Source organism: Zerene cesonia, chromosome 16 (assembly GCF_012273895.1).
Source record: "Zerene cesonia ecotype Mississippi chromosome 16, Zerene_cesonia_1.1, whole genome shotgun sequence".
Lineage (NCBI taxonomy): Eukaryota > Metazoa > Arthropoda > Insecta > Lepidoptera > Pieridae > Zerene > Zerene cesonia.
This window is the reverse complement of record NC_052117.1, coordinates 4,437,536-4,459,040: the sequence shown is the minus strand read 5'-3', so window position 1 is coordinate 4,459,040 and position 21,505 is coordinate 4,437,536. Positions and strand designations below refer to the sequence as shown.

The window sequence follows — 21,505 nt, the reverse complement described above, 5'->3', positions numbered from 1 at the left end:
ATGAAATTGAGCCCGATCCCATGCTATCTGCGCCAAGGGTTTATAAATACTAGAATTATAAATAACAAATTTGTAGGAGTAAGTACACATACATACATACATTTAATTATTTCATGTAACATATTTTTATACCAATATTCATCGATTCATTTTATATTTATTCAATTTACAAATTTAGCTATATTATTGTAATTATGACAATATGGCAGAATTACAATATTATTTAATGTTATGAATACAACATAACACTATTTATTTAGAATACTTTAACAAAAAATTACGAATCAGCTTTACAATACAAGAAGTACATTAAATATAATTGGACTATTGCAGCAACAAAAAAAAAATAACTGAGCAGATTTAGATATATAAATACCGATTTTGATTTTAATTATACGATCAAGTTATAGACAACTGTATGACCATAACTTTATTTGGATTTAAGTTACTAAGTATAGACTAAATCAACTCTTGCGCATCACTTTGACATTGAAAATCTGACAGGACGAATTGGAGAAGTGTCAATTTCAAAATTTGAATATTTATTTGTTTGGTATCAAACATATAAACATCCAATTATCAACAGCTTTGTTTTGTTTGAAACTCATACATGAATATCGTTATATACAATGACTTCATTCCGTTGTTTATTAAGTGGTAGATTCGGCACCAATTAATTTGCTATGTTTGTAAACTTTTCATTGTTTTAATGAAACGCAAGCGCAAGGCGTCGTAATACGTGACATCATAAATAACTAACAATTTGAGTTTCCTTTGGCTCCTATTACTTTGTCTGTGGAAACGATGGAATCAACACGTATAATTTTTAGTTGGCTGAGTTTAGTGTTAGTAATATTTGTATCTTGCACTTTAGCTTTAACACCTCAGTGTCGAAATGAAAGAGGGGAACCGGTAGATTGGTAAGTTCTACAGCTTTGATTTTTCTTTATGTGTAGTCATATAAAATGGAAGCCTTTGTAGATAAATTATCTAGCTGACCTTTGAAAATAAATATAAATTGTAACAGGCTATTAATGAGTAAAATATAAATGAATGAATCTTTAAGTATATTTTTAATGAAATTATTTTTAAAAATACTAAAGAAAGCTTAAATAAAATAGTAAAAAATATAGAGGCAAATTTTTATCTTTCATAATATTTTTCATATAGATTATTCAATAATAGCTTTAGCTTTCTATTATATTATATCTGTTAATGAAGATGTATACAGTATGTTTATTTGTATGTAGGTATATATAAAAGCTATTTTTAGGTTCTATGTGTATAAATTACCCAGAGAGAAGAACCACTTAAACCCGCTAGTAAGAAGAGGGGTAGCTTACATGCATTTAACACCATCTAAATTGAGAGGGGGGTGGATAATGTCTGATTTGTCTATTGGCGACCCAAGATCAATGGTTGGGAAAACTCTGGCACCACTATATCAGGTAAATCTACTTTATGATGTTTTAGATATATAGGTAGATAGATGAAGACATGATGACATCATCCTGGCCACTGGGTGTAAAATAGGAAAGACATAAAATAATCATGACAATTTCATTTCCATACATTTATACAGTCTATTTTAAGTTATGTGAATCTATAACAAATGTATACATCTAAAACATTTTCTATTGCCAGGATAAGAACATAATTTCTTTAGTATACAATGACCAGCCACCTGCTACAGAACACCAACCAGATATATTGCAAACAGTGGCAGAGATGTATTCAAGGAGCAAGAAAGGTATATTCAAGTTTTCATAAATGCTTTAAGACAAGGGTTAAAAAGTTGCTAATATGTAATTCCAGTTGTCCAGCTGTCTACATACCAAATTTAATTGCAATTAGTTCAGTAGTTTTTGCGTGAGAGAGCAACAAACACACACACATCCTCACAAACTTTCGCATTTATAATATTAGTAGGAAGGATATTGTTTTGTAGTTTTAGTATCAATTAAACTCTGTTTGTGATATTTGTATAGGAGAACTCATAATATATGGTGTGAACTCATAATATAAGTGCATTAATAACAGTTTACAAGAAGATTGAGGTTATGATTTCAAGTTGTAATCATGAGAGCAAATTGTTGCCTTTAAAGTTCCAGTATAATAATTTATTACTTAAGTATGACTATTTGAATTTTGACACAAATTTTACAAAACATGAGAAAAAATGAGAATTACATCTACATGTTAATTTGTGCCTTAACAAATGATGAAGAGAATAGTGGTTGTAGGTGATTCTCAGTATTTTGCAGTATATCTTTTGTATTGTTCATTGGTAACAGTCTTCATCACTAGAACAGTCTTTGTCATGATGAAATATTTTCTTTACTGATATATTAATTTTTTATTATGAGAATTTATTAGCAATTAGCCACATATAAATGCAGATGTTTTTCAATGAAACTATTAAATTAAAATTTCCCATATTTTCAGGGCAGCAGAAACAATCAACCGTCAGAAAATATAAGAAGTTTAAGCTTGGTGACAAATATTATGATGACTACGATTTGGCTGAGATGTGTAAAATGCATTCGAAGTTTATGAAAAATAGGGTGGAGAGTGGTCATACAAAGGGTGTCATACTTGGAGATAAATTCACCTCATTATGGCTTGTTCATTCTGTACCTCGTTTTCCACCTATACCTGATAGTAAGTTATTTTATCAATTTAAATACCCCTTGTATTTGTTGTTTTTTATTGTTTCAAAGCTAAAAGTCATTAATAAGGAAGTAGGTTAATACTAAATAATGAATAATAAAATTATGATTAATAAAATAGCTTGCCTTTTCTTATTAGTTGCCAATGATTCAGGATAAAATACCTTTCATATGCTTTTATAATTAGAATATATATAAGTTAGTAATGAATCCATATTAGATAGGTATACATAGTGATTGAATATTGAATTTCTCACAAATTGTTATTTTATATTTCAGTGAATGGACTCAATGTAAGCTCATACAGCTATCCAGCAACCGGTATGAAGTATGGTCAATCGTTTCTCTGTGTGTCTGTCCAAACCTCCACACTGAACCAAATTGGCACCCAGTTAAAATACAACGAGCCTTTGATTGTATTCCATCGTATACCACAGGAGTTTGATAGTGAACTTCCAAATTTAGTTGATGTTATAAGGAACAAAACAGTTGACTCTTCTCCATGGTAATGTATTAACAATATTTCATCTATTAGAGCAGGGCAATGCAGGGTAGCAAAGGAATCAAAGTATTATAATTCTAATAAGTTTATAAACAAATAAGTGTAAATTTCAATGTGAATCATAAATTTAATAGATTAGGTCATTACACTTAGTCACAGACCAGTGATTCATTCATTATTATTTTGTTATATTATCTATTTACATTATAATACTCATAGTCATGTATAATACGATAATTTTTTTTTATAATAATGTCAATGGAAGAAACTTATTCCTATGACGGAATCCTAGGGACCAAGTTATTAATGTTCTGTTATAATTAAAAAAATACATGCAAACATGAGGATGTTATTTTGACATAACAGGCAGGATTTTATTAATGAAAACATTGTTTTAAGGTATCACATAGAAAGTTTTGAAACGCTTGTCGGCCGTAAATTTCTCTCCTTCGCAAAGAGTGCGATGTTCAATGATGATTTATACAGTGGGTTGGTGGCTGAAGTGTTACAGTCTGACTTACTGGTTGAGTCTTGGACGAATGGACCCGGCACTTTGGACTCCGAATGCAATAGGAACTTTCAGTGAGTTGTTTGATGTTTAAGGTTAAAACACCCAATGTATCATGTACTACAGTGCTAAAGGTTTCAGAGGCAATACTGACGCATAATAGTCATTACATGTCACGCCAATATTTTTTTGTTTCAAAATTCTTTATATTTTGTCAAACTTACTGTTATAACTTGTAGTATTCAAAATTTATTCTTATACATCCTATCTTCGGGATTTCATTTAAAAATGGGCAATTTGGACATTTTTATTTTTCAGTTTATTGTGTTTTATAATATAAAATATACTAAAATGTAAGACATCTGAATGTCTTACATTTTAGTTTGACTTGCGATCTGTGTGACTTGACTTTTCTTTGTATTTTCTTGTGTTTGATTTTACGCGATTTTTTTTTTTTTATTTATTGGTATTTATTACATAACTAATGAACATTTATAAATGATGCAAACATAAACTTATTCAAGTTTCTCCGTGCACCATAAGCCAACGACCACTACATATGTTTCTTTTAATTATTTTCACTCTCAATGCGGGTAGATAAAATATTAATGACGAGCGACATCGGTGACCTTGCTGGCCGTGAATACAATAGTAGCGTATCGGAATGATGTACAGGATGTTCCCTTTAGCAAATAATCTATAATGTATTATAACGTTATTTGCATAGGTACTTTTTAATATCGTACTTATCGCTTTGCCACATGGATTAAGTTAAGTTAAGTTAAGATTAATTAAGTTCTTAAATTTCAAGTTCGAGCTTTTTTTTTTTTTTGTTATAAAGATAATGCTAAAACGTCCTGCATAGGTTTTTATAACATGTTTGTTATTTATATGTTTTATTTATTTTATTTAACTTTATATATGTATTTAATATTCGTATTTTTATTTTTATTTTTTTTTGTATTTATTTTTTATTTACTTTTTTCGTTTTGCATGGATCATATTTATATTTAATTATGTTGAGCTATTTATGTTTTCTATAAAGGAAATGTTTTAGTTTGGTTTTCAGATTTTTGTGCGTTATTGATTCCATTATAGATTTAGGTATTTGGTTAATGAGACTGGGTATAATGTAATTTAGGGTTCTTTTTCCGTGAATGTTCTTATAAGATGGGAGCTGCAGCGTAGCTTTAGTTACGCTACGAGTTATTATGTTATGTTGAGCCGTTTTTTTTAATTTACTTATGTTACTGTTAAAGAATTCCTCTTTGAGTAGTGTTAGATTAATTTTTTCATGTATTGGTATGATTTTGCATACTTCAAATTATTTTACATTTAAAAATTAAACACTGTTTAACGCATTTTAAACGGGATTTATTCATTATGTTATTAACCCGACGTTTCGAACACTTTACGCTCGTTATAAAGTGAATAAATCGCGTTTAAAATACGTTAAAAAGACTTCAATTTCTAAATTTACTTTACTTTTTTATATACTTTCACGTTAAATTCCGCAGAGTGAGAAACATCGAGCGTCTCAAGTTCCCAATAGCCAAGATGTCGTTCACGTCACACAACGACCACTCGAAGTGGGCGGTTGCGGTCGCGCACAAGATGCACAACAGTCAAGACACTAAGGTCGCCGACTATTGGGTCTGCGTCGGAGATATTAATAGAGCGGTGAGAAATTATATTACTAGCTGTTGCCCGCAGCTTCGCCCGCGCGGTCTTAATAAATTTTCAAACTTTCATCCCCTATTTTATCTTGGGCGTAGAATTTATCGAAATCCATTCTTAGCGGATGTCATAACATCTATTTGCATGCCAAATTTGAGCCTGATCCGTCTAGTGGTTTTGGCTGTGCGTTGATAGATCACTATGTTAGTCAGTCACCCTTGAGATATATATATTTATACTAGTTGTACGCCTCGGCTCCATCCAGTTGGTCGTTTATCGTAATTGAAATAATATAAATCAAACATTTTAAGTTTGATCATACTCCACATGGTAACATGTGACATTAAATAATAAATAACTATAATATTTTGTTAAATATTTAATATTTATTACAGTTACCACAAGAATCACGCGGTGGCGGTACTGTGTGTACTTCGGGGCCAATACTGTGGGGAAATTTCGCGCATCTCATCGAATCTGTCCAAACTTGTAATTAATTTATAAGTAATTCTAAATTAAGATTTACTGTGATAAATGTAGATTAAGGAAATTGTAAATATTAGATATAGTGATTTAAGGCTATAACAAACATTTTTGAACGAGGAAAAAAACGGGATAGAATTTGATATGACTAAGTATGAGATAGTTTTGTATGATATGTTTTATTGCAAATACTTATTCAAGAAATTAGTCATTATTATTGCATTTAAGGCATTTCCATATCGATCAAATTTAGTTAAGAAATAATATAGAATACAAACATTTTTCGAATGTTTACAGATATAATGTATTTCACATTACTTCGAGTGATATTTCGGATTGAGGTTAAGAATAAGCCTTTCAATCTTATTTTATTTATAAGGATTCTTGTTTTTGATAAAATGCTCAAACTTTTATAATTAACCTTTTTAATAATAAGATGAATGATTATCTTTACATTGATTTAGAATGAATATACGAAATTTCTGTACAATACGTTTTTTAATGTTTCTACAAAACTCGATTTTAGTACACATTTCGAAAGCAAGCACAAGCGTTAAATTTACTTATATTTTACGACGCTATAAAAAAGAAATACTCTCAAATGGTTTTGTAAAGTCATGAACAATATTTCGTATTTCATTGTTATTTATTTGGTTATTTCAATTTATTGGTCTAATTTTACATATGGTTTGGATGTAGAAGGATGGAACTATTTAAACCTCCATTGCAGAGATAATGATAATATACCCATTGATTCGTAAGTTGTAAAAAATATTGTGTTACGTAGTATTCAGGCTTTAATCGAAAGTTGGTAATATTTAAGAGTCACACTAGTGTTACATTATTAATGAACTAAAACGTATATAACTTTTTTCTACTATTTATTGAGCAGTTGCGGGGTTTTTCCCTCGGTCCCATATTGATCCCTATGTCATTTCTCGTGTTACAAATTATCTCTGTACCAAATTTCATTCAAATCGGTTCAGTGGTTGGAGCTTGAAGAAGACAGACGCAGTTACTTTTGCATTTGTAATATACTAGCTTTTGACCACGGCTTCGCTCGCGTTAAATTCGGAGTAGTTTAATAGATGGTTTTATACATATCCTTCCTCTTGGATACCTTGAATACCTTCCTCTTGGATCACTGTCTATTAAGAAAAAAAATCCTTTGCCCATCAAAATCTGTTGCACAGTTTTAAAGATTTAATCATACATATGGACAGAAGCGACTTTGTTTTATACTATGCATTGAAGTTGGGATATGTCATATTAACAATTGATTCTAGGTGGTTCATTTACAAGCCGCCGACTGAAATAATACCATACATGCGTTTGGGTCGAAACTTTACCTTTATAACTTCGGACCAGCCCGGCAGGTGGCGTGCCTCTTATCCACATACGAATATTAATTCCAATTCTCTATTACAACACACTGTATCGCCTATTTTTAGGGTATGTTATGTTCTTTTATCTCAGCTCTAATGAAAAGTAAAATTTGCTTTTTTTTATAAGCTACATTTTTGGTTCATTGATTTGGATCTATTATTAAATGATATTAATTTCTGTCACATTTTCCGTGACACATTTGGAATGCGATATCTTTTTCTTTTAACTATTTTATGTCATGGACAAATTAAGTTAGAGGTATATTGCACTTGTATAGGTATATTAATCTTGTGCCATCCGAAAAAAACATTAGTAATTCTCGGGTTTTGCTATTCATGAATGGTGACTTACTAGAAAAAGTTAAGTCTCATTTTGATGGCAGATGTAATGTGCGAGACATCTTTGATATTTCAGCCGACATATTCAGATCATATAGCTATAGCGATTTATGACAGAAAAAAGGATAGTAAAAATCTAGGTTCCGCCGCACATGGTGTTCTTATGGCTGATGAAGTTGGAGGTGTGTGGATCGGCCATACTGTCCCAGGCCTTATAAATTTAAAACGTAAGTTTATATAGTAAGAACTTAAAGGTATCGCTAAGTTACCTATATATATATATATATATGTCAGCTCAGGCTGGAGTATAGGGCTGTGTGCTGATTAAGTCTTCCACATTAGGCATCTTGGGTAACTTCGAGCAGCAATAGACACACGGAATTTTATACTTTTATTAAATTCACAATAATAATTTAAATCACTTAATTCACAGAAAACACTTCACTTCACTTCATATAACAAACTATAACTCAAACTTATGTCGGGACTCGAACATACACTTCCGCAGCTCCAATACTTGAATGCCCACACGCTATATACCTATAATTAGATAATGTTAAGAAAAATATTTTCGAATAATGTTTTTAGGTGAACGTCCATTATTTCCTGAAACAGAAATCGCAAATGGCCACTTACTCATGTGTCTGTCACTTGATTTGGAAACAGTAAACCTTGTTGCACGATATCTTTCGCATACATCGCCGCATTTCACCCATATTCAAATACCAGAGACATTGATAAAGCATCTCCCTGAATGGAGTTTTCAAGAACCTCCTTTGACATTGTAAGTTTTTTAGTATGCATCATATAAAGTGTAAATTACTCATATAACGTGTATATTGATAATTTGGCAAGATTAATACGTTGATAACCAATATATGTTCAATCTATGCAATTGTATTTTGATTTTTTACTAATATTCAATGTGTAAGAACAGAGTCGTAAATACTTTATAGGCATTAAGCAGTTCAGTATTTAATATTTCACGCACATTCAAGGTCACGATTAAAACCTCTAACATTTACCACAAAAGGCAAAAGCCTGCAAGCCGAGTTACGAGTGAGGCGTCCTGGGGACAAACAATGCCTTTACAGAACATTTGCGCAGGCGAAACATATTGTCTTTGACGTGTATGGACAATCTGATAGTGATTATTTGACTACTGTTTGTTCACAAAGTTTTGGGTAAGATTACCAACTGTAACTGTAACTAAGATTAACTACCACTTCTTCATAGAGAGTTATACTAATAACTATTATTTCTCGATTTCTACTTTTGAAGAAAGTCTCTACTAATATTATAAATTATGAAAAAACTCTATCTGTCGATCCGCCCGTGTCTGTCTCTGTGGAGAAGAGACATAAACCATTTATCCGATAAAAAATATACCTTTTGTAAAAACGTGCCATAAAAAAGTTAGTTGTAATTTTGTATGCCATCTTATTCTGATCTTTATTAATTGCAGTGTTCGGAACATAGAAAACATATCACTAAAGGCGCACGATCCAGACCGCGTGTTTTACTTCCACAATATGACGGATCGTATGAGATTCGGTGTAAGCACAGCAGCACATTGGCAACGAAGAGGTTCCGGCCCAGTGCAGTATTGGACCTGTATAACTGACTTAGATAAGGAGGATACTAGAGGATTAGGGGGGCATCTATTGTGTATCCATGATTATAAAGTGTGGTGGGCGTTTGATAATTTTAAAATAAAGGAACCTACTTGTTATTGGAATTTTTATTAAATAAATTGATCCTTATTATTAATGCTTAGATTGAGTCTATGTTCACTAACGTGCACACATACAAAACTATAACTATGGCTTAGTTTTATTTGTTACCTATATTACCCGTCGGTTTCCAGAAGTTATTGTTCTAAGACTGCTTATTTTACCCATTGTAAACAACGAGGTACATTGGATCCAGTCGCTACTAATAAATTAATTATTGACAGATTTCTACTTAGTATATATTGCGTAAATATGGTTTCCAGAATGTCACTGGTAGTAAGTTACTTACTCATATACCTGTATATATACAGGTTTAATCGGTAGCTTAATAAAACAATCAATGATTATTTACGAATTACTTTATTATACAACAATTTTATTTACAAACATTCGCTCATAACATTGTTTATTAAACTCATTTAATATTACATAATGTTACAAGCATGTACAATGTACCTATATAATACACTCTCAAAACCGCAAAATAAAGCATCACTGGACTTGTACGTGATACCCGTACAACTTCCTTGCATATAATTTAGCTTCCATTTTAATTCGTATGACACATATATTGATATTTATCATTGCGTGAATGTGCGACTGACACTATGACTCCAGAAATCGCCAATCTTCTAGTCATTATTTTACATGGAAAGATTTGTCTTCTACACCATTACCAATTATTGTCCTGCTGTTGATAAATATGGCATAGGTATCTACCTACTCTTGATTCCATAGCATCATAAAGGTGTCCACAACTCATGTTTCAAAATATAGAACCAATAAGATTAGTGATCACCATAGTCGTATCAAATTATTTCATAGTCTAGCGCTTGTATTGTGTATATTATGGCAGTGCATAGAATATAGAATATATATTGATTTGCTTAGAAAATACAGTAATATCGATTTCGTTGTCGACTCTGAATGTTCCACATAACATAATTATACATATGTTATGTCGTTTCAAAATCAATATTTTTAAATATGTTTGGCACACAACATCCACTTTCCCGTGCCGTCGTGAAGGGACAAGCAGGTCGATAAAATCTATATTATCGATATTATAACGAACTTATAACTATGAACTAAGGGTTAACACGATATACGAATAAATATAATGATAAAATAGATTTGTGACTTAAAGAAATACATAAGGTTTTAGTTTATTTCCTTAATGTATTGAAAATAGTGTGCTATTGTTAATAATTATATTCTTAATGTACAGGCGCATTTAGTTGTGACTTCAAGTAATGCATAATATATATTTATATTCATAAACCAAAACGTATTTATGACTGAAAAAATATTTAGGTATAATTAAATGAATATAAAAATTTTTCTTCCGTTAACAGGCTATAATATTTACATTATTTAGATATCTCAAAATGTATCGTAAAACAGATAATTTAGCGTGAACATTTTGCTCTGGAGGCGGTCGTTACTAGACTTATTTCTAAATCGAGCTAATATAATATTCGGAATCTAATCAATTTGCATCAAGATCATCTAACAATCGTCAAAGCAATGAATTTAAAGCTCATGGAGCGACTCTCAACGACGGCATTCTTGTGAACCAAGAATCTTGTTTCATCTTCAGGTAGTAGGAATCTCTCGGAGAGGGACAGGTGAGGGCGTCTTCTAGGACCTTTAGGGCCGCGGTGGGAAGCACCTTGGCGCTGTATTCGGCTGCTTCTCCCGGCATCGTGACGGCGCAAGTCGCTGTTGTTGAACTTACATCTGAACTCGGCGTTTCGGGGCGGCTGAAATTTTTGAGAGTGAAAAATTATCCATGACACTAATATAATAAATTTGAACAATTCTTTGGTTGGATGTTTTTTCGTCAATCTCGCTAAAAGTACTGAACGGATTTCGACAAAATTTGGTATACAGACAGGGGATGGGCTGACTTGGGAGATAGGATACTTCTTATCCCGATTAAATGCTCCCTTGGGATAAAACAGGAATCTTGAGCGTCTAGTATGACGTATAAAATACCATAAAATTAGTTATTGTAACCGAGGTGAAAAAGTAATAAATGCATAAAATTGTTTTACAGTTTTCGTGTAAAAAAATTGTTTTCTTTCGAGCTTTAAGGCGTGTTGCACAATGCCTTTAATAAATAGTAATAATCAATAAGTATTCGAAGCATCAACTACGATACCTACAAAATATTACTGATAACGGGCATGATGCGAGTAGGATAGATCTAAGGCGAGCATTAGGTATGGGTCCGTAGCACAATGCAATTTTATAATTTAGCCGCCGTTCATACGATTCTCTCTAAGTCTAGGAAATACCTGGCGGGTTGGCTGGACGGTGTCAGGAGCGCGGGCGGCGAATATATTTCCGTGGCGGATAGATCGGGTGCGTGCAGTAGGACGACATGCAAGCGGCTGGCCCGTAGCGCGGCGCGCAGCGCGCGCGCGGCCCCCCACGTGCCCCAGCGCACGGCCGCCGCGCCTGCGAAGCTCTCGCCTGATCCCTCCACGCGGGAGAGGCTCTCGCATGCCGTGTCTGATGTTAGTCCTGTAGATATAGAATAACACTCTATAATTATTTTAGAAGATTTTTAGAGGATTTTCATAGGTTAATGCGAAAGTAACTTGTTTTTTCGTCTTTTACACTTTCACGTTTTAACAACTGACCGGATAATAAGTTCCTAGCAATTTCGTACAGGAATAGGATAGCTACCTTGCAACTTTTTAATCAATAAGTAAACTGGTAAATCTGAAACATGTATGGGAATTAGCTGAAGCACGATAAGTGAAGGCTTAAGGGAATTTCTTGTCCTCACCACATGAAGTAACTTATCAATACAATTTTTGCTTTTGTGTTATCTAATTGAATACGGCATATATATGTATAACATACAAGATAAGTATTAGAACTATTCAAACCTATATAAAACAGTCTGCCCGCATAAGGATGGTCAGCAGCCGCAGCAGCGAGCAGCGGCGCGAACGTCCTCGCAACGCGCAGCGCGCCGAGCACGTTCCCGCGTAACGCCGACTCCCAGCACGCCGCGCCGCCGCGCCCGCTGCTGCCCGCTGTGTTTATTACTGCCCATACACCTGAAATAATAAAATCCAAAATATATATAATACTATACTAGTAGTCGATACTAAGGGGACATCCATAAATTACGTTATAAAGTTCAAGAGTTCATTTTTCGTGCCAATTTCACGAACTACTGGACGGATTTCAAAAATTCATTCAACCATTGGATTTGTTAGTGATCCCTGGGTGATATAGGTGTTAGGTTGCGGATCGCTAGGTAAAAATAATTAGGAACTGATAATATTTATTCGTTTGCATATAGAACATTTGCTATGTAGAGACTTTGTTTGTAAACTGAAAGTAAAAACTTAAAAGGAATGAGATTTCGATTTTTGGATAAAATTACATACATATAGCTGGATTGTGATACTGATTTGATGCTTTAACCATATCTTTGTTATAATTGTCTAAAGTGACATCTGTTGCAATAATGCTGAGAATACCTGCTACCGTAGTTACCTATTATGGTTGTGAATTATCAATGTACTCAAGTATCGATAGATGGCGTTGGTGAACACCAATCATGAGAAGATATTGTAAAATGTTTTGTATAAAGAAACAGTTTCTTATTGTATTTTAGTATCTTTAATTACAATAATTCATTTAGGCAATATTTTAGATTAATTTATATTTTTATGATTAACCAATGCACAACTAGTACCAGTTTTTGTTCCAATGACGTCAGGCACTGCTGGTGTAGTGGTATCATGCAAGATTCCCATTCTTGCGACCCGGGTTCGATTCCCGGGCAGTGCATGTATCTTTTGCATTTCTAATTTTCTGAGATAAATAGTGCTTTTTTATGTTAGAATATTTTTTTAAGAATATGAGTAGTATTTGACTGGTGTAATTTTTTAAGGAAATGAAACTGTCGCTATATTAGTAGCCTTCTGCAAAGATACATACGACCATTTAAGTTTAAAAAAAAATGGGCTTAATAAATTTAAACGAATCATTTAGTTTTTAGAAATTAAAAACTTTTTAACGGATTTTAAACGCAATTTATTCATTATGTTATTAACCCGACGTTTCGAAGACTTTACAGCGAGCGTGGTCACGGGGAGACTGTGTGATGTCAATCAATTTCCAGAACAATAAAGCATTAATAAATGAAACAAATAAATATCCCTTTGTACTATCCCTTAATAGAACTCAATCAAAACCACAAAAAGTGAGTAGGTTAAAGCATACGCACCATGTTCACCAGCCGGCAAGTGCTGCGCAGTGGCCCTCGCGGCTTCTTCCAACAGATCCTCCCTAGCCACATCCAGCTCGAGGGTGACCAGTCTCGGCGGCGGCTGGTCCTCCGGCGTGGACGCGACGTGGTTCTGCAGCCAGGACTCCGCGAGACGAGCGCCGAGACCGCCTTGCCGGCATCCTGCTATCACGCGCCAGCCGCGGCTGCTGAGGTATGTGGCTATCTGTGGAGCGGCGAGTCAACTGTAAGGACCTTATGTTCAAATGTAAAAGATTTCAGGATTTAACGAGCTTTATCGACGACAAAAATTATCGTTCGTGTGTCTTGATGGCTGTGATGGATAATCAATCAATATTATATTTAATTAAAATACGTAGGGCGAATGTTAATAAACATTCTGAAAGATTTTTTTTTTTCATCCATTGCAATTTGTTAATAACATAATACACTTCTTTTGTCTCGATATAACAGGGATTTACTTTTGTTTTTATTACTAAATTAAGCTTGAGATTACGGGTGAAATTTATACGAATAGTTACTTAACTGTCTAATATTTTGAAACTAAGCAAGCAATAAAAACTATCAGTCCCTTCTAATTCTTAATATCTTCGATGGTCACTATGGCAATCAAGCGAATGAGGAAATGTAAGTCTATTAGATAAACCTTACTTAGAAGTATGTACTAAACAGCAAGTTCAGTCTCCTGACCTACACATATTTATTCAAACTAGCTGTACCCGCGACTTCGTTCGCGTTTGTATACTTAGACTGACTTTCACCCCTTCCTTCCTCAGACACCGTATCGATTTCCGGGATGAAAAGTAAATAAGATCCTTCCTCGGAGTAGGTGCTATAACCATACCAAGTTCATCAAAATCCGTTCAGCATTTTTTGCGTGATTCTCATTCGATACAGACAGACATACAATTTTTTTTAATTACATTTTATACTTCAGTATCGACAATAAAACGCCCCACAAAAAAAAGAACTTCAATGTACAGAATTTGACCCCGACACTGAAAAATTCCTATCACAAGTTATATATTTCCTCCGTGACTCACTCACCTGTAGTCCAAGTGCCGAATCCACGGATGTGACGAGAACGGTTTTCGCACTGTCCACTGGCAACACCTCGCCGACCTTCACCTTTCTCAGTAGGTAGAGGAGTAACGCGCCCACGATCGAGCACAGAGCTGCAAGCTGCAGCCCCAACGACAACCACGTGAGGGGATCCATTACTGGCTGTGCATTATTTTGCGTCTGTGGAAAGAATTGTCAATATTTAGTTTTTTTTTATAAAACGTTTCTCAAAGCGGCAGGTTCAATGCGAAGGGGTCAGGGAAATCTTTTAAGCGCTTTTTGAAATATATATGTAAAATGAAAACTAAAATAGTTATAAATACGTATTATTGTTATCCGTGGGGTAATTTTTAATGTAAGACGCAATAGACGATAAAATATCCGAACTTATCTTATCATATCGTTTCAATAAATTTAGAGCAAATAATGTATTATTAAACTTTACATAAAGAATGTAAAATCAATCTTGTTTAAATACGAAATAAAACTGATTAATCTAATTAATTAAATTATAATCACATTTGTACCGTTATAGCAAAGAGGTTATACAACTAAGAAAAGAGTATGATGATTGCTGGCGATTTAAAAGATTAAAGAAACCTGTTTTAATAATAATTAAAAAGCGACGTTCCAGATAAGGAATGTGATTAAGTCCTACAATCTTCAGACGTGTTAATAATTACACAAGTGCGGAAGCATACGTTAGAATTCAAGAGATACGTTTGTATTATATGTAAACCATAAACTTATATTTCATGTGTAGCACTTTGTCATTATTACACGGAATCATTAATGAAATGCTTTTTGTTTCACAAAAATAATAGAAAATTAAATACATATTATTAAACTATTTATTTGTTGTCAATGATAAAATTCAGTTTCAGTCGATTTCACTGCTCACCTCTAAAAACATAGTGTACCAGCAATACACCCTTAGCTTTTGTCTTAAAAAATACAATTTGATCCACTTATCTGTAAGGAAACTGAACTGTAACTGTCAATTCTATATTCAATCGAACTCGTTTGTCAACAAGAGCCTGAGCGAATGAGTTTCAGTAAACAAAGACCACAATAGCTAATAACTCAATAGGATTGATATTTGATAATATAAACATCCCGGTGACAAAGAAATGCCTGTAGTAGTATTGTTGAATTTAAAAGTATCTTATTGTCTTGTTCTCAATTACTATGTTAATTAAATAGTAGACACGGAGCCAATTTCATCGTGGTGCTCATTTGCCGCCCTAAATCAAAAGCATTTCAATTTGATTGTGTGTTTTGTGGAAGTGTTCCGAACTAAATTATAAGCGTTGTACCATGTTATATTTGATATACATCATATGTAATGGTATATACTTAAATTAAAATAATTTTGAAGAATTTTTTAATACATCAGTGTGTAAAATTTAATTTTAAAAAAAAACGAAAATGGAAAAAATATATACTTATAAACAAAAGATACCGCTAATACGATTTCAAGAAACAAATTGCATTAATAAAAATATTTATTAAATCTGAATTAATTTTACAATATGGCGTCATCATTATAGATATTTCATCGCGCAATGAAGCAAATTTCTATTCGCAATTGATGCAATTTAAAAAGAAAGTCCTTCTAGTTCGCTCTGCACGAAGGAAAGCGTGAAATTTGCAATATTCTCAATTCTCGTAACAATTACATGTGTTTTTTCCAAATACTTATACATTATTAATCACAGGACTGGTAAATTATTATATGATGCATATGTAATAATATTTTAGTATATTAATTTTATCGAGGTCTATCGATTGATTTACCTAATATTTATTGGACATAAATAGACCTTAGAATAGAAAGAAAAACCTATAGAAAGGTTTTTACCCCGAAAATCCAATGGGAACGGGAACATCCGAGGAAAACCCCAGGACTATCTTTGGGGGGCGCGGGCGCAAAGCTAGTTACTAATAAGAAACACTTACACCTATCATAATTTTTTCCCGAAATATAAGTTATATATAAGGATGAATACTGAATTATCGCCGAAAATGTTTGTTCTTATATGGTTAATAATATTAACATATAGTAGCACGTAAATAAAGTTTTTTAATTTGAAAAATCGGATGTTAACAATTAAAATATCGTTGTCAATCGTGATAAAATTCACACACCAGCAAAAACGTGTGAGCACAATGTTTTATGAGCTATTGTTATTCAGATAAACAAAGCAAGATCATGGCCAAAGGCGAATGTAAACTTTTTTAATCAAGTTAAAATATTTCAAACAAAATTTGTTTTTAACAAAAGTTAAAATACCGATCATTGGTTAAAAACTTGCAACACAAAACATTACAATGCTTGTTTTTAATATCCAGGATGAATCTTTCAGATATTCAAAGCATTTTATTATATTCAATCCGAGTGATATTAAAATAAACTCTAAATCCGGGTAAATACACTTGGCTGACCCGGTCACACTTTATGATAGTAATTCATCACTTAGGGGTATAAAATAGTTTCTTTACAATTATCTATTAGTATTCTTTAATATGGTAACTAACACTGTGACACGATATAACAATATATTATATAATTATATTTATAAGACAAGTAAGTTTGTGAAGAAATCTCGTGCTTTTGCACTATCCGCTTTGAGAATGAAAGAGAAGAAATTAACTGGAGTTAAGCTTCGTTATCTTATAAGGTAATTAGCGACGTGAATGTCCTTATGAAATCTTTATTATAATGTTTAAAAAGGAATATTCTACGAACAGATTTACGTATCTAGTGTAAATGCATGAAATAATGAGCAGTGCGCTAGCCGAGCGTTACAGTTTCGATCGATATAGACAAATCACCGTTGCTCAACGATAGCCGATATTGAATAATCGGATATAAGGCACAAGCTTTATTAGTGCTTATTTTTTACTGTTATATATTAGTTAGTAGAAATTTGTTCTATGGATAATAAGGATAGGTTTCTACTTTATATATCATGCTATTTCCATGCTTATTTTGTTGTGTCCGGTCAGTTGCATTCGCTGGAATCTAGAAATTTAAACGGAAAAGTTTGATGATATATTTCAAATAACAAATTCAAAGTGCATGTAATACGTAGTATATTTAAAACCTAGTATTCAGTTTTTTGTGACCCATCCCAGTACTTCTCAGCAGACCAAGACATTGAGTTGGGACGTCTGATTTATGCTCATGCTTTAACCACTGTACTAAGGAGGCGGTCATTGGGAATAAAAGCTTTATAGGAATTTGGAGCGGTGGAGAGAATTTTGTCGCCAAGTGTAACAAAATTTAATAAAAAAAATCATTTGTTTTAAATTATAGCTACCGCTTATAAATTAATGCACAAACAAGACGCTCAAGGAGGTATTGATATGCACGAAGCATGATTTCAGCCTAGATTGTATAATTTGTAGTATTTATATTATCTAATTTGCATGTTAAGAGCATATTATTATGATAAATTAATAGCTTTATGTACCCGTCTGAATTATTTCGCACTCTGATTAACACAACACAAAACCGATTAATCAAAATCGTTTAGCTTTGAATAACGAGTTATTACATTAAAAAATGATAAACTTTCTGTTGAATGTAATAAAGTATATACTTAGGTTGCAACAAAAGTCAAGTGAAAGAAATATCCGAAAATACATTTATGCTTATGAGTATTAGGAAATTCAACGTTATTCCGAAAATAGATCACTAGATGTGATAGAATACAAATAAGATTACACGGACACTAACCGAAATGAATTTAATGATCTTTCCAATCTTTATTAATCACCAATTGCAATTTATTTAAACTATATGTTATGCTATATTAATAACATTACCTATTATGCCTGTTACGTACCCGTATCGATTATGACGCCTTGCATTTATTTAATGATAATATTTCCCAACAATACGTAATCGCTTCGTGTGATGCGTGCTAACGAACCAAATCTAGTGTATTTGTTTGTTTCTTGTTTTATGTTTGAAGAGCGTAAAGTTAGAAAGCGAAAGCGTCATTAAACTTTATTCGATGTAATAATCTGATAGCTTTAATAAGAATGTAATCATAAGAGTATTGACAATTATCATAATCTTCATAGTACTTTATGTTGTATAATATATCACTAGGATCTACATTCTAGATAGTTGTGAAGTAATTGCTTAAAACCCATGCTATTCGTCGTTTATATGCATAGTAGTGCACGTCAAATATATTTTACATTCAAAGCTTAAATTAATATCGGATAAATCGATGATTATTTATTATTTTAATAGTTACTTGTTACTAGATTATTTTAATAGTTACTTGCTGATTGTTGAAGACACGCACTGCCTGCATTCACTGGTAGTTTATGTTTTAGACGACATATTGAACTAATTTTATATCAATACGTTTTATTAGTATGAATAATGCATGAGTCAAAGAAATTACAACTCTCTTCTTCATTGGAATCATAAATATAAGATTATAAAAATTTTGTCACTTCACTTCCTAAATTGCCCGCATTATATTATACCAATCAACTATCAGTCAAATTGTTTTGCCGCGTAATATCGTTCTGTAATGAGTATACATGACGCAATGCAATTGTTTATTTATTTGACACCAGCGAAGTGTTTGATTGGTGAAAGTGGAAAGTGACCTGTCTATTCACTACTCCTTTTTATAGTCTCTTATTTAAATAAATGCATATAATTTTTTATATTTAATGTTACATGCATTAATGTTTTACCAAGAGCATTGATAATTGTTGAACAAGCTACTTATATAACCTCTAATTATTGCTTTGGGAACTTAGTAAGGTAGCTAATTATAATGTTGAATAATCCTTTCAATAGACCTGTTATTAGAAGAATAATTTCGTTTTATAATTGTTTGCAAATTAATACACTTATGTTGTTTGACATGACTTTACTCTTAAAACATTAGGTATATTCTATTCGACTGACTAAAAATCGTGAAATGGAATAAACATCCAGCTAGGACAAAACAAAAGGTTCCAAAGGTAGTATTTGAATACATTTTTTTTTTATATTATGACAAAGTTATTTTAAGTATTGTGGGTATAGCATTACGATTCATTTGCATAGTCTAATCGCTAATATAGCGTTATTTTAATTTATTATAACATTATGAAAGTTATCTATTTAGAATTACACATAATCTTGGAAAATTCTTGCAATAACTACCTATGCGAGATTTTCAAGTGCCGTGGAGGATAGTCAACAAGACAGTGTTGGTTATGTTTTTCTACTTCTCAATTATGGTTTTTTAAGCATTTACTTCGTATTACTTCAGTGTCTGTAGGTATGCTATAAAACGTTGGGTTTCGTAATTTCTCCTTTTTATCACCCAAAAATCGTCCGTCTAACATAATGACGTGGCAGACATAATATCGTAGTTATGAATATGTAGTTATGTAGTTATGAATATGTATTTCAATTACTGTTTGTAGAATAAGAGTGTTAACAAATTTTAACTAAGCGTACAGTTTAACAGACAATAATACACAGTACGAAGACCTTGGCGAGGTAATTGTCCTCTGGGCGTGTTCAAAGAATGAGAGGAAGCAATCGAGAATTCAATAGCTTGTATTAGCTATACTTTATTGTTGATTGGGATAAGAGCACTTCTACGTTTCTCGAGGCTTTTTGAATGTAAAGAAATGCTTAAATTTTTGTTGTTTGTTTTCTTTGAATATGAATTTTAAAGGATGAGTTAATACTCATTCTTATATACATAAACTTTAAGTTGTGTGATTGTTATGTTTATATGAAGTGTTGTGAGTAATTGTTAAATTTATAAAATCATTTCATTTATATTAGTATCTTTTTCTTTAACTAAATCAAAATTTAGAAAATACTAGAGTAGAGAAGACCAAATGGAAACAATTTCCTATTAAAAACAAAAAAATCACGTCAATCGGTTGAAAACCTACGGAGAATTCGAGTAACTAACCCAAAAAAAAACAGTCGTGTCTCAATAAGACTGTATTTTTCTTCGTCGTTTTTGTGACGTCGGTTGGGAACAGTTCATTTATCATAAACTATTATAAAATCAAACGATACCATCAGTTCATAGTGAATAGAAAAAAATGTCCCATGTTAATCACCCATAGCGTTTATGACTTCCTTGATAGCTAAATATAGTTCTTTTCAAACTTCCTCTTTTTAGGTTCCTATCCGTTTCTACGGTTATAAATATTATGGGCAATGAACTACATTTATATATCAAACATTATTTCTAAAAATCCGATATGATTATTTCTATAATTTGGATACAAATTTTACTAACAAAACAATTCGAAACATTTAAATGTTTTCTAAGCACTTTTATTCCGATGAATTCTTTAGTAAAATAAAGACGCTGACAGTAATTAACGAATGCGCAATTAGCAAATCTTAACCATCTCCATTTATAGCCAATTAAGGTTAGACCTTTGCTAATTGGTTACAAATGCTTTAGATTAATTTATACGAAGTAATGTAAGCGCGGTAGCTTCAGTAGAATTGTATTTAAGTTAATTCTATCTTTTGTGTAAGCAAGAATAGCGTACCATGTCGGCATTGTATTTTTATGAAAATACTAGCTGCGCCTCGCGGTTTCACCTGCGCAAGTCCGTATCCTGTAGGAATATCGGGATAAAAAGTTGTTTACCTATATACGTACCAAATTTCATTGCAATCGGTTCAGTAGTTTTTGCGTGAAAGAGTAACAATCACACACATCCTTACAAACTTTTGCATTTATAATATTAGTAGGTTATAGTAGGATAGGAGGATAGGAGGATAGGATAGGAACTAGGAATATATCCTATATTGCTATTATTTTTTTTTTGTGGCATGCTGATCGCATATTATATAACATTCATCAAATAA

At 32.4% G+C, this 21,505-nt stretch overlaps 2 protein-coding genes and 1 non-coding gene across 3 annotated transcripts in view; 2 read left to right on the top strand and 1 right to left on the bottom strand.

Annotated features, from left to right (window-relative positions):
• The first annotated feature begins 534 nt into the window (after nucleotides 1-534).
• LOC119833067 lies at nucleotides 535-10,072 on the top strand. The gene is made up of 13 exons (XM_038356940.1): nucleotides 535-920; nucleotides 1,274-1,448; nucleotides 1,645-1,750; nucleotides 2,446-2,661; nucleotides 2,949-3,174; nucleotides 3,571-3,753; nucleotides 5,197-5,359; nucleotides 5,752-5,843; nucleotides 7,126-7,291; nucleotides 7,640-7,790; nucleotides 8,152-8,347; nucleotides 8,562-8,747; nucleotides 9,029-10,072. Exons 1-13 carry the CDS (start codon nucleotides 805-807, stop codon nucleotides 9,309-9,311), a joined length of 2,259 nt encoding a protein of 752 aa, XP_038212868.1. The 5' UTR covers nucleotides 535-804; the 3' UTR covers nucleotides 9,312-10,072.
• Nucleotides 9,995-21,505, bottom strand: part of LOC119833066 — a 35,241-nt gene continuing 23,730 nt past the window's right edge. The window contains exons 2-6 of the mRNA XM_038356939.1: nucleotides 14,620-14,814; nucleotides 13,552-13,777; nucleotides 12,197-12,370; nucleotides 11,597-11,825; nucleotides 9,995-11,059 (exon numbers count right to left, since the gene is read on the bottom strand). Coding sequence (XP_038212867.1) covers nucleotides 10,837-11,059; nucleotides 11,597-11,825; nucleotides 12,197-12,370; nucleotides 13,552-13,777; nucleotides 14,620-14,790 — 1,023 coding nt within the window. The 5' untranslated portion in view covers nucleotides 14,791-14,814 and the 3' untranslated portion in view covers nucleotides 9,995-10,836. The remainder of the gene's footprint in view (nucleotides 11,060-11,596; nucleotides 11,826-12,196; nucleotides 12,371-13,551; nucleotides 13,778-14,619; nucleotides 14,815-21,505) is intronic.
• On the top strand, nucleotides 13,042-13,112 carry Trnag-ccc. Its single transcript has one exon. It is a non-coding gene; the product is annotated as a tRNA-Gly (tRNA).